Source organism: Callionymus lyra, chromosome 6 (genome assembly GCF_982586985.1).
Source record: "Callionymus lyra chromosome 6, fCalLyr1.hap1.1, whole genome shotgun sequence".
Lineage (NCBI taxonomy): Eukaryota > Metazoa > Chordata > Actinopteri > Syngnathiformes > Callionymidae > Callionymus > Callionymus lyra.
The window spans coordinates 24,119,957-24,134,397 of NC_141823.1; the positions used below are offsets into that span (position 1 = coordinate 24,119,957).

The following is a 14,441-nucleotide window of genomic DNA, read 5'->3' on the forward strand; positions in this document are numbered from 1 at the left end:
CGTTTTGTATCCCTTTCAAAACATTGTTAGTCTTTTTCAAACGTCAATACTTTGAACCGAAAGAAGAGACGAAGAAACCAGTTGGAGTTACAACTCTTTATGATGAGAAGGGCATGCCAAGTCACAGCATTCTGGTAGGTTGGAACAAAATGACAGCAAAAACAATAGGAACCCTTAAATTCCATCATTCACTCTCTCTCGCTCACACACACACACACACACACACACACACACACACAGTCAGTCACGCACACTTTTATACAAAAACCATAATATTTCTTAACTTCATGTCAGCATAAGTACCTAGTACAAAACACCAGTGGCTGCCAGCAGAGGGCGCCAGTATTTTCCCCGCCGTTCACACTGCTCGTCTGTTGTCAAATTTCAACCGAAATATCCCAAATTAAAGTACTTATAAAAACAAATCTACAAACAATAACACTCCCCCGCCCACATTGTGTAACAATTACAAAAGTTTGTGACACGATCACACAAGGCTGTTTTAAACATGACGCACTTAAATCAGACCTTATTCATGCGCGGAGGAGATGCGCAGTGTGTACATCCGCCGACAATTCCCGTCTGTAACATTTCACTTTCCAAGTTCATATAAAACCATTTGGGGTAAATGTATCGAGTACAAAAGAAGGCACTGCCATTTGTTATTCTAAATACGACTGTCCCAGCCTTGTGCATGCAGTTTAAAAATATAAATTACTTTTTTTTTGTTTTTCCTTGTTTTTTTTCAATCTTTTTTTTTTTTATCATCTTTTAAAAGTTTTTTTTAATTATTAAAACATACAATATTCTGTTGCCAAATATATACGCAAGCCTGCAGTCAATACAGGACACCGGCTCTTTGATAAAATAAACAGGGCAAAAATAAAATAGAAAGCACAGTCAAACGGTAAATCTTTCAGAATGGATGTTGCTGCTTGTAAAACAAACAAAAAAGTCTCCAAAGTGAGCTAGACTACACTATGACAGAAAATAAAAACATGTCTTCAAACTATATAACATTTTTTTGGAATATAAAGGCGTCTGTTAATACTGCACTGTGACCATAGCGCCCCCTGTCACACACACATTTTGGTTTGAAGAGAGTTGCTGCTGCTCCGCCCCGTCACAGGTATGGTCACAGGTTCAATTCCAGGTTGAGCGGAGAGAACATGTGGATTCTATTGAAGCCGAGAAGCTCGTTTTAAAAGCGGTTCTTGGCTTTAAAAGTTAAATCAATCACGTGAAGTCTGGTGTACATTTGTTCAACAAATCCAACAACCAGTAGTAACTGGTCAAAGCTCAGACCATCACGGTGGGCGAGATGCTCAGAAGCCCATCACAAATATTTCACTTTCCATTCCATATATAAAAAATATAAGAGCCTTAAACTATTAGATTAAAAACTAGCAAAAAGGAGGATCAGATTTAGAAAATGAGTTTAGAGTGACGTGGAATCGAAGAGTTTTTAAAAGTGGGTTTTAAGTGTATTACCCATTTCTATCAATTAAAGTTAGAGATTTTTTTAAATGAAAATCTCCTTTTTAATCTTCTTTTCCTTTGATATTTACCATTTATTTGCAAGTTCTCTTTTAGTAAAAATTACTTGTTTTGGTCTTCGTGTAAGTAAGTAAGAAAGTAATGGTTATGTCTAGAGCGCCTTTCTAGTGCTCGATTTGTTTGGGTGAAAAGGACATAATACATTTTTAAAAAATGCAAAAAAAAAAGTCAAGAGCTTTTTGCAGCATTTATTTGGCGAGATTGAAAGAGATTAATTAGGTTAATAACAAACAATAATGAATCTCTCTAAATAATGAGATATTAAACCATCTGGTGGTTCTTGCTCTGAAGAGCTAGAGGACAGTCGTTGGCGTTTTGTTGAAATAAAACCAACATCCACCCTGACAAGACTTTTTTTTACATGGCTTCTGTTTACCTTATCAGAGAATGCTTTGGATTTGTCATGTGACATCTGTGACGGAGCAGTTCCTGCCCAGCAAGCGAAGCTTCACGAGAAAACCCAAAAAAATCAACCAAAAAAACAACAACAACATAATAAAGTAAAGCAAATACAATGATAAAGAGAAAGCAACAGTATCTATGTTAATATTTGAGATGTCTGTATGGTCACCAGCCATAACTTGTTAATACATACGGTACTTTAAATAAGAAAACACCTAGCTGAGTAAAAGCATCACCTGCGACGATGATCAAAACAAAAAGGAGAATAAATAACAGTTCCTACAGTAAGTACTGGTTCATATGGCAGTGAGTTTCTGACGCCCCCTCCTGGAGAGGAGGAGCAGCAGACGACAAAAAAAATCTGACCTTTTTCTTTTCTTTTTTTTTTAAGTTCACACTCGGGCTTTGGTGGGATTTGAAAAGCACGAAACATCTTTTCAAACAAGAATATGAAACCACCGAGACAAGCGTGAGTCCTTTAGTATGAGTTAAGTGCTGTCATACGAGTTAAACAGCTTCAGCAACACGCCAGTTACTCCTAGAACTACTTCTGCACTAACAGGTCATGGTTAACTCAGGATAAAATACAAATCTACTCGTCTAACCAAAAAATAAAAACCTGTAAGAATTAAAGAATAACACATGCAGAAATACTGTTTTGTCGTCGAAGAAGTCTGTCACTGGATGTATCGGTTCTGATGTAACAAGACCAGTGAATATTTCACAAACTCTGCTGCTGAGGTTTGAGCCATTTGGATCCGAGTCGATCACATTCTTACATCAAGTGCAGGATATAAAGATAAACACCAACAACAACAAAACTCAACATTGACCTGCTGACGTCGTGACAGGAGTCGCCGAACCAGCCTATTTCCTCCCAAAAGTCCAGACACTATAAAACTGAGGATAAATATTAAGACAGAAAACAGCCATGAATATAAAAAAAATAATATTTAAAAAGATCTGCCTCGGCCAGTGAAGACCGAAATGAACAAATTGACCCATTCCTGTCCTGACGGTGTTCGTCCAGCAGGTGGAGCCAAAAAAAGAAAGCGAACCAGACAATCTCTGGGTGTTCAGCCCTTCATTGATCGACTGTTCCAAGTCCCAACAGCTTGTACAAATCCTCTCTTCTTTGAACCGTCTCCCACCCTTTAACATCTCAACCATCACTCCTGCGTTTACTCCCCAAAAAACTTTTCTCTTCGTGACACGCAGATTCAAACTTTTCTTGACCGATGTGACATCATCATCCACCGACATCTTCAACCCGTCAGAGGTCCCGCCTCTTTCACTTCCACTTCCTTCAACCTTCCGCATCCCTCCATCCTCTTCTTCCACATCCATCTTTCCTTCTTCATCCCACTAATATTCCCCCCCCTCAAGGCCACATCGTTGGTGGCCGATAAAATAAATTGGCACGCTGGTGTAAACTCACCTGACAGCTGGTCAAAACTGCACGGTCAGCACTCATACCTAGAATTTGTGTCTGTACCCTTTTAAAGTAGCATCATGTAAACAATCTCGAAGAAATGAAAAATATTTTTTGCTTTCCAGTGCTACTGAACTCGTAGCTCTTTGTGTAGTGGGACTGAGGTACTTTAGAATGCAGATTTACCACTCCGGCACTACCTTCTGGCCACCTCAGCGGGGCGCTATACACACTCTGTCCACGCCCACCTCAACAGCTCTGGCACAGCAGGAAGTGTGGTTTTTCCACCTCGATAGACGATGCCCAGTGTTTCGGCGTGTGTTTCTTGGATGGCGCCCGGTTCCTGTGACGGCGCTGCAGGCGGAGGGGATAGGACGGCTGGTGACCTCGGCTTGACCTTTTTGTGAGAGCGCCATGTGAACCTGCGCTGCCCTGCTGCTCTCTCTCTCTCGTGTCCTCCATCATATAGTGGACGTGCGATCAGCGCCATCTAGGGACGAAGAGCATGTGTCAGGATGTTGTCAGGAAGTGTGTTGCCACCAACATGCATGCAGGAGGTCACTGGGTCACTGTCAGTCGTCAGTGTTGACACCAGTGGGATGAAAAAAGTCCTGACATTTAGTCCCTTTGTGAAAGTCCCTTCATGTCGCCACCGTTTACATTCTTCTGAAGATTTTTTTTCTTTACTGCTCAGGAAAATGGAGACTCAACAGTTTTTAAATTCAGACTCTCTCTTGGCTGCCAGCTCCCACAGACAGAACTATAAAGCAGCATTTGTCTTTGAGTTTTTTGTGGAGGACTGAGCTTGACTGTACTTTTTTGTTTGACCAATAGAGGACAGGTGCAAGAAAAACACTTGATGAAACCAGGCCCTGTAAACTAAATCTTTGAAGTAGTTCCAGTTTGGTAGTTTAGTTGTTTAAATGATCCAATCCCCATCAACAACCCTCTAACTAATGGTGACCTGAACAGCTCCTGTAATGCTTTGCCGCCCAGCTAACAAATCACAGATGTAAATCCCCTTTTGACATAGAAAGTAGACCTTATATTTAAATACAGTATTATACAACCAATCAGTTATCAGTTTGACATAACGGCATCATGGGAGTTGAGTGTTTTGTTAACACCATAAGTAAGTAATTTTTATTTATATAGCGCTTTTCCAGACCAGGGTCACAAAGCGCTTAAACAATCAAAAAAATATTCAATAAAGTATATACTTTAAAGGTCAAGATAAAACTGATAACACAACAGGAGTTCCAGAAAATCAAGGAAAAGCCTGAACAAATAAAAACGTCTTAAGATGTTTCTTGAAGGAGTCAGGATCAAGTGCAAAGAGAGAGGAAGATCGTTCCAAAGCTTAGGAGCAACAGTCTGGAAGGATTTCTTTCCTCTGGTCCTGAACCGTGTGCGTGGAACCATAAGTAGATTCTGATCCACAGACCTCAGAGCCCGAGCTGGGGTGTAAGGCTGGATCAGGTCAATGATGTAAGGAGGAGCCTGAGTGAGTAAAAGCAAGGTGGTTGTGGTGATTAGTACCTCCCACAACATTCTATGGTTGTGTTGATGGTCATTCGCTGTTCAAATAAATGTTGATGACAATGGCACAACTTTGTATCTAAATTTAAAAAATAAAAATCACAATCTGACAACTTTGTCAAAAGTCATGTAACCAGGGCCAAGTCAGTGAATGACTGGTCACTTTTGTGCATCACAGTTATCGCGGCACAAAGTTGTAAACTTTATATCAAAGATCTCCTCAGTGCTGTGGGAACAGTCATGTATCGTTCACCATGGAAATAAACTCACTCATCTTTACATTATGTGGAGACCCGGTTTCGTGGAACACTCTAAACAGACGAGGTCGGATCTTTGATCATTGTTTGAGGAACATCTACCCAATATTTAAGCGCGGCAAAAGGTTCAATACTTCATTATTCAATCGACAAAAAACACTTCCTAATTCCACAGTTTAAAGTCAACTAAGAACTACTGTAACATGACGTACTTTTTATAAATTATTTACAAGGATGCAACCTTAGAAGATTATAGATAAACTATTTACATTGTGTTTTTAAGGAAAGCAATATTTAGAACGTTAAGACCTTAATCCCACTGTAAGTTAGTATAAAAATCTTTTGTGGGCCACCTTTACTCAGTGAGCGGATTGGAGTTTGTGTTAAAAGGTTAGAAAGTTGGTACAAGTGTGTTACCTCCGAGGGCGTGTTCAGTCATACTCAAACACAACGATTCAAGACGGTTGTTGATGTCTGGCTCCGTCACTGGCAAGTGGAGATCTGACGATGACAAGGAGAAACATTTGAATCAAGATGAAGAGATTTTAAATCATATGAAAATATTAAGAAAATATTGATGCACTTTATCATTGCAATCCTTTTTTTTTTAACATAATAACATATCAGGGTTTTATTATTATTATTGTTTTGAAAGATTTTAGTCTTTAAATTAAATCAAATATTTTTTTAGTGCTTTTATGGTTTACATTTCAATGAGGTGAGTATAAAATAATTTACGTTTTCAAAATGTACAATCAAGATGCAAATATTAAATGAGTTTGTCCATTTTTGTGTTGCATTAAACTTCCTGCTGCTAGATAGCAGCAGTCATTAGACTCTACGCAGCTAAAGGAACAATAAAGTCCTGTCAGATCCTGTTGATGACTGAGGACGAGAGGATACAGTCGACTCCAGCCTTTAAAGCTGATGTGTAGATATTTAGGTTTCAAAACAAATGAAAGCACTAACAACTGATTCATGATTCATAACATACAGATTCTGTAACGCCGGAGTCAAGTACTCGACAATACTAAAAATACATGTTTCTTTGGCCCTGTACAGTGACCTTTATTGTATAACCAGATTGTTGCTAATACACACCCACAATATTCATACAAATAAACAAGTTTTCACAAACATACACAAGTGTCTGTAAATCTGTGAACCAAATTGACCTTTAAACTGATGGTATTTTGTGATGTAAGTCCACGTCTCAGGATCAAATCTCCTGCCCTGACCTGGCAGTCAAAGTCTAGCGGCCCGCAAGAGAAGCTGACTTGGACCTTTGAGTCCACAGGGAGCTATTTATAGTTTGCAGATCAACAGCAAACACCCGCGTCTGCCCCAGGCAAACACACAGACCAACAAAACATGACTTATACACTCTCGTAAATATATATACGCTCAGTTTGGACAGATGTGCGTGGCTCAGACGGACCAGGAAGGACAGAAAAACGGGGTCCTGGAGGAGAACCGGCAGCCTCGCCGTGAGGACGACCGCTTCGTGTGCATGACTGTGCAGATCTGTCAAGCGAGGGAGACGGGGAAACTGGAGTGTGAGAGTCAGAAAGTGTGAGGAGAGGAAGGGAGGAGAGCGAGCCGGGGAGCCCCGTCCTGACTGCACAAAGAGCTTCATTGTGAGACGCCTCAGACTGGTTCCCTCCCTTGCTCCATCTTTTCCTCCCTCAAATACGTTCTTCACTTTCCCACCCTCACGACTCTCCTCCTTCCTGCAGCTTGTTTTTAGACCGGAGGACAAACAGAGGAGATTTCTGTTTGAAAACCACCCTACGAATCCTTCATATTCTGTTTTTCTGCCGAGATGAGGTTGAAACGGGGGAGGTTACTAAAGGTCAAAACAGACTAGTGCCACCATGAGGTCTTAAAGACTGGGAAAATGCTGACACTGCAATGCTGCCAAATCACGTAGGGAGGAACATGTCCAAATGTTTAACACTTTAAGAAAAACAAACTTTGGTGTTAAAGTCCTAAAAAAAAAAAATCAATCTATCGTAAAATATATGCATTTTAATATCCCATAGTATTTATATATGATTACTAACATCCATCACACTTTAGATTTAAAACTACAAATGTGAACACAAGAAAATAAAGAGAGAACACCAACAAAAATACCATCATTTCTAATTCAAGAAACAAATCTTTAAACAAAAGTCATTTTATAAAGTTATTTTCAGTTGGACAGCAAGAGACAAAAGTGACTAAAAATGATTAGTCTTTATCCTCGATATATCATGGTTCTCGTTGTTTTGAGGATTTATTTTTCTTTGCACACTCTACTGCACATTTAAAAAATATTGTAGCACACTGTAATCCAGATTTGCAATGCGCCTTGTTATTGTTCACTCAGTTACAAACAGTTTATTTTTCCTAAGCAGAAGACAAGATCAGGGAAATGCCTTTCTACATACTGCTCTATTTAATGATGGCTGGGTGGCCGCTGCAATACTGAACTTATTATTATTACATTGTCATTACAATTCTATTCCTATGTTGCCATGTCAAAAGTGATTGGTTAGCTGGGCGGCAAAGTTATATGGTTGTTGGCTATTATGGCACCTTATATATAATGTTGCAAGATCAAATCAATTTTGTTACTTTAAAATTGAAAAATCTATGTTTTATTTAAGGTACTAAATAAACGGGGGACCACTGTACAGAAGTGTATCCTCATGTTTTAATGATAAACTTTTGAATATAAAAACTTCTTTATTAAAGAACCATTTAAAAAAAAAAACTTACCCAACGAGTCCACAAGTCAATTAATTGATTACAGTAAATCATTCAAATGAAGTTCATGCAATATTATAGGATGTAAAAAGTGCTGGACTCATTACCTGCCTGCTGGAACATGGCCATGGTTTGTGGCGTGGTGTGAACAGGAAGAGAGCGGGTCCGCTGCACAGAGCTGTGGGTCCGACTGGGCATGCTGTTGCTGCCTCCAGGGTTGGCGAACCACAAACCCTGAGAACAACAAGATTGAGAACGTGAGGCCTCTGACGGCTAATGGTCAAAACACAAGGGTAGATTTGAGAACCATGGCCCAGGAGTTAAGATCTACAACGAAGGACCACCCAAACCAGGAACCAGAACTACAGCCTTGACCAACAGAGCTGTACGACTCCGGACAGCAGGGAACCGTTTTGAAACTCAGACCCCACAAGCAGGAACTGTTCACATTTATAAGCAGATGAATCAGGGATTCTATTCTGACATTTAAAAATAGCTGTGTCAGCACATTCTTAAAACAAAAAAAACATGAGTGTTTCTGATCCTCGGCTGAACCGAGATACATGAAAGTTTTCGTCGACCTACATTCCGTCAGACACATTAGCCGTTTCAGGAAACACTTCTTTCTCATACTGTGAGAAAAAAAAAATGGGACCAAACAGACGGTCTCAGACGCTTACTACACAAATTCCTCTGTGGAACCTGCCCATTATACCTTCAACATCACCGCCATCACAGGCCCCGCCCCTCCTCACTCACCCCTTCCTCTTGCCTCCCAGCACTCAGCACTGGAAGGAAAAACAGGAAATGCCTGTGCACTGTTCTCACTGCCTCTCTCTCTCTTTCATACAGTCATATGAAAAACTCCCTCCGAGCCCCTCCCACCCGACACCACACCGACCTCTCCCAAACTGACTCACTCCCGCCTTCTCTCTCCGTCACTCTCTTTACGCTTCTACAATCCCACAGAAGGAGGTCCAGCCCGAGGAGGAACTGAGGTATTTCCTTCTATTGTCGCAGAAGGAAGCGAGAGGGAAAAAGTGAGACAAAGGTTTCCGATCAAGTGGGTCAAGCCCGGATCGGGAGCAGAACCTAAAACAGTGCAGAGCTCCTCCTGCTCCAGTGTTCACTGACGTAAGGCCTCTGGTATGCAGAGTGACTTCCCTACAAGTTCCATCCACCTCCTTTATTTGCGAAACTTCTTTTTTTTTGACCTGCATACTTTTGTCATGATATCAAAACTGTTTATTGAGAGTACGTGACGGGGAAGGAATTCTGCTTTGTGGGTTATTGCAAACATCCTGGGATTTCTTACGCATTTATAGCCATTACATGACTTTACAAACACCGTGCTGTAGAGTGATGTCCTTAACAAACACAGACAATTGTAAATTGATTTTCCATGTATTATTTTTTTAAATACACTAGTCAAGATGTAGAGACATTACTTTATAAAAAACAAATTAATATTTTTGACAATAGTTTTAGTTCTCAATGCGACTTGAAGATTTCAGAGAATAATATTTTCAATTAAAATGGATAAATGAAATAGAATGAAATTAAAATCATAAATTTTACCAGGAAAAAGCTTTTTGCGTTTTCCAAAGAGAACATACATCAAAACACATCAAATTGTGTTGGTAAATTCCAAATAAGCTACATTTTACGAGTTTCAAGAAATTCCAGGAGAGCACAAACAAGACACACAATTACATATTCTGACAGTTTTTGATAACTTAAAGGTTATATGCATTTCAAAACAGTATTTCATGTATTTTAGAATTATATTTGGAGTGTAAATGTGTGTATTACCTTCAGCAGCTGTTTGCAATGTTAGCCTAGCATAATGGCTAATTTTTACCACCTATAGTGATTCTCAAAAAAGAAAAAACCCACTAAAAATATTATTTTTACAGAACTGCAACACAGAGATTTATTCGGGCGAGGTAAAGGTGCTAACCATGGTAGCAATTCAGTTATCTTTAAGTAAAAAGAAACCAGGTGGATGTTTAGCTTAATTTATAAAATAAATAAAAACTAAAGCACACAAGTAACCATCATTTAAGATTAAACATACTTAATGGAAAATAGAACATGTTAATATTCATGCTAATGCTATAAAATAATATTTATTCTTTAAATAATTTTTTCCATTTCAGCATTAAGAGGACGCTATGCATTTATATGTCGCCGAGTTCTTCTCACCTGTCTCCCCTGCTTGGGTCCGGTCGGAGTGCTACTGGAGCTGCGGGGTGTCGCCCCGAGCAGGCCACTGCTGCCCAGCATACCCAGCCTGGCCACTGGCAGGCTCCTGGAGGGCATTTGATACTGACGAAGGCTTCTTCGGACCGACAAGCTTCCTCCCAGAGAGTTGGAAGTTGGCAGAGAGTTGGACTGACCGAACCCGCGGCTGCACCGGGAGAATCATGTTAGCAGGAGGATGATTGACAGCCAACAAGATTGAGTGACTAATATATGAAACCGATTAAATAATACTTTTGTTGCCATCGTTTAAAAGGTCATGTCCTCACCTTCTCTGCGTCCGGTAACCGGCAATGTCAAGTAGGGTTTTTCTTGGAATGGACCTAAACAGCCTCTGGACCTGCTGTTTCCATGACAACAGCCTCTTCTTCTGGGTCTCAGTGAAGGACTACCAGGGAAGAAGAGAGGACAGGTAAAAGGAAAAAGGTTCTGCAAGTGTGTTTGGACAGAAAAAGGAAGCAAACATTTGCTCCGAATCTAAATGAAGTAGTTGGCACACCGTGTCTTTGAAGGCGCTCTGAATGGAAAAGTACAACTTGAGCGGCAGTGGGCGAGTATTTTATTTCATAGTGCTATCAAGTGCTTTAAAGTTAAGTACCGGATTAATTAAACAGAAGTAAAAAAGTGTAATGATAATGGATAAATGTGACTTACAAATGTACTTATTATTAATAATTTAAATGTATATATTAATCCACTCCATGTATTGTTTGTTATATAACCCTCATTACATTACATAATTTTTTTTGTTAAAATAAAACAATTTGATGGCATTTAATCATGTCTGCATTAAAAATTATGAATGTATATCCAAATGATTTTCTTTTTAAAGTAATATGAAATTATTTACGTAATTTTTAGGCATAGAAAATTAATTTTGTCTGCCACGTAACTTTATAATAACAAGTTAAAACGGGAACTGTTGACGTTTTCTTTAAATTCATGGCAGTATGATAATGAGTTTTGAGGAGGCAAGAAAGTTTCTGCTGAATACCTCGTGGATAAGGCACTTGTCAATGAGTTGTAGGTAGGAGCTGATACAGTCCTCGTCTGATCTGGATACCAGAAGCTGAGTGCAAACTGACAAGAAAAAAGACGATACAAAATGTTGTTAAAAAAAACCTTTCTTATTATAGTTAATCAATGTGTGTCGTTCAAACCTTTGCCCATGACGCGTGTGAACTGGCTCGGTATGTCACCCTCCGCGATGACGCTGGAGCTGGACTCGGCCTCGTGGCCACCTCCGCCGGCCAGATGTGAGCCAGGAGCCGCACTTTTGCTCTCTGGGCTCAGGAGGGGGCGCTGCAGAGTCGCCTCGTTGCCACCCGTGAAAGTTTTAATGGGCGTAATGATAATCTGGTGAAGCTCTTGCAAGGGAAGCCGCAAGTTACTGCCCTCCAGTACGTCCTAGAAAAAAATATATAAAGGGAGTCATAATCCTTGAATTTAAAAGCAAGGCCCGTAGGCCATTTTTGTCCCATGATATGAAAATATGCGACACAAATTAACACAGTTTGTTAAGCACCAGCATCCAGGCCACTGTTCCCTTAATGAACTACAACAGTATTTGCAATAGAGGCCGAGTAGAACAGTTGCTGATTCCACATCGACAAAAAATTGGTAAATTGGAAATCAAAATGTCTGCTCATTAAGCTTGTCAATAATCAATGTTTATTTCTTTCTCCATGTTTTCCATCTTTTTCCCCGATTACTGCTAGGGCAAATTCTACAGGCAAAGTAAATCACATTTTATTTATTGTTAAAATATCAAATGTCACCATTTTTTAATGCATTGATGAATATAAATAAAAATATGTTCATTCAGTCAGGTCGCTAAGCCATAGCAAATTCATAAGGTTTTTTTTTTTTTTGGTTGATTATAATCATTTCTTTAACAGAAAACTTGACTTTATTTTAATTTAGATCAGCACAGTGTCAGTGTAAGTATTGCGTCAAGGCTGCAAGTACAACCTTCACCTCAAGATACGCTCACAAAACTCCAAAGTGACACCATTGGTAGGACAAGACAGTGAGATACACATGGAACTATATTTCACACTAAACAGAAGCAACATGTTCAAAAGCCAGAGCTGCACGTGCAACTAATAATAACTATAGTAGATTAAAGTGGTACAAACACATGCTCTTTATTTATAGTACTCAGCAGCCATATTTGTCCGCCTGCTCACTCTCATCTTTACACTTAACATTTTTAAAACAGAGTTGTGAGTTGTAAAATTGTATTATCCTAAACCTGGTCCTCAGTCTGACCGATGGTGCAAGATTAACAAGAGTATTCCGTAGACTGGTATATTTGTTGATCACACACATTTTTTTATTTATAAATAAAATCTGGGGACAAACTATAGGCTTAGAACAGTTTAAAATTGGCAGCCAAAAACATCATATCAATATATTTATTGAGCTTTCTCCTGGAAGTTACATCCAATATTATTTTCAAACAATACATTTTTTTTAATAAAATGTATTTATTCTAAGCCTTATTATTCTTCTATAAATTTACTGCACCTACTACAGAGGTTCAGGCAAAATCCATCCTTTGTAGATCCTTTTGAGTATTATTTAAGTGTTTTTAGTATAAATATTTTAAGTACATAACTATTCCTTTGCTCACAATGGCAAACATTGTTTAACTGCTTCTACTGAAAGTACTAAATAAATTGATGAACATGTGCTACTTTCATGAAAATGATTTGATAAAAAGAATAACCATGTTTTTTTATTTTGACACTTTTATTTGAAAAATAAAAAATGCCTTCAAATATTTTCATCAGCCAGTTTTCACAAAGTACAACATGACACTCATTTTTAATAACAAGGGAAACTAAAGACACTATGTTTGTTATAGTACAAAAATAAAGCTCTCAATCTCTGGACTACAACAAGGGGGAGGAAGAGTGGAAGTTGATGCAAAGAATAACTCCAGATTCACTCATTCCAACAAACTATTCCTCACGACCCATCTACTCGGCATATCATCCTTCATTCCTCATTACCTCAGAGCTGTGTGAAACCAAAATATCAACAAAGCAACAGGTGCCTTGTTTGGTCCCACAAAATCCCCGGTGGCACATTTAATAAATTAGGCGTTGGTAAAAGGTTAGACCTGAATTTAGCTGGCCCAACAAGGCCCTCCTGCGGTGTGCCCTTGAGCACAACTGTCCTACTGCGCTGGCCGTAGAGAATCTTCGTGTATCAGAGAAAGATGAAGAGGTTTGTATTATAACCTCAAATAATCCTCATGAATGTTTGAATTATGTCATAAAACAACCATCAACACACACTTCATTCAGAAACAAATGTGACAAAGAGCTAAAGAAACTCACCTTCTCCAGACTGCGCAAAAGCATCTGCCTCTCTTTCAATTTTTGAATGCTGATCACAATCTTATGCCGCGCTCCTTTGGTGACCTTCTGCAAAAGAGCCAGGTCAAACATCTTTGCACATAAACAAAGCATCTCCATTAGACCGACAGAGTCTAGAATCCAGATGGATTTGCTGACAGATGACTAAAGCTGTACATGTTACCAGCAGGGAAATAGACATTGAACATTTTAAAACAAGAATCAGCAGATTTAATCATGTATTAAAGCCCCTCTCTCTCGGTTCTACATGTCTACGTGAAGCTGTCAGTTCTATTTGTGGGAGACAGGAAAAGAGTGAGCAACACCTGGAGGAAGTCTATAACATCCCAACCAGCAGAGTTAATTATAGTTTCATCTTCCGTCTCTGAACGAACTCTTGAACTTGAGATTTCAAACCAACATATACTTTTAGTTTAACTAGATTTGTTAAACTTGCTTGAATCATGTCACTTCATGTTTCTCTCTCTCTTGCAGGTTTAGGACATCATATGATTTCATATGATGCAAACTAATCAGAAATAATAAAAAGTGGCGTCCTGAATATGACAATATATCAGCGTAACATAATGATGGATGACAGATGGTAACTTAGGTGTGTGTGTACCTGTGTCTCCAGCTGCTCCTCGGTCAGAGACATCATCTCGTTGTAGTTCAAGGTGGAGAACAGGGCTGCATACTTATGAAGACGGAGACTCTTCAGCCATGCTGGAACATCTGTTAATACAATACAAGTACGTGCTCAAGAAAGGTTTTTCCAAAACACTTTTATTGCTGTTATTTAAAAAAATCCAGAGAATCAAAATGTCACTCCAAGAGTGGCATTAGTTGTTGGTTGGTTCTTGTGGCGTTTATTAT

General features: G+C 39.1%; 1 protein-coding gene across 2 annotated transcripts in view; it reads right to left on the bottom strand.

The window, feature by feature from the left end:
* Nucleotides 1-81: 81 nt before the first annotated feature.
* samd4a (sterile alpha motif domain containing 4A) overlaps nt 82-14,441 on the bottom strand; it is a 32,263-nt gene continuing 17,903 nt past the window's right edge. The window contains exons 5-13 of one of the 2 annotated variants that reach the window (XM_087794340.1): nt 14,191-14,300; nt 13,548-13,631; nt 11,361-11,607; nt 11,195-11,280; nt 10,470-10,588; nt 10,144-10,348; nt 8,046-8,172; nt 5,605-5,688; nt 82-3,881 (exon numbers count right to left, since the gene is read on the bottom strand). In XM_087794340.1, the coding sequence (XP_087650466.1) occupies nt 3,853-3,881; nt 5,605-5,688; nt 8,046-8,172; nt 10,144-10,348; nt 10,470-10,588; nt 11,195-11,280; nt 11,361-11,607; nt 13,548-13,631; nt 14,191-14,300 (1,091 nt within the window). In that variant the 3' untranslated portion in view covers nt 82-3,852. Of the gene's footprint in view, nt 3,882-5,604; nt 5,689-8,045; nt 8,173-10,143; nt 10,349-10,469; nt 10,589-11,194; nt 11,281-11,360; nt 11,608-13,547; nt 13,635-14,190; nt 14,301-14,441 lie in introns of both variants that reach the window. The other variant, XM_087794339.1, reaches the window with a different exon arrangement.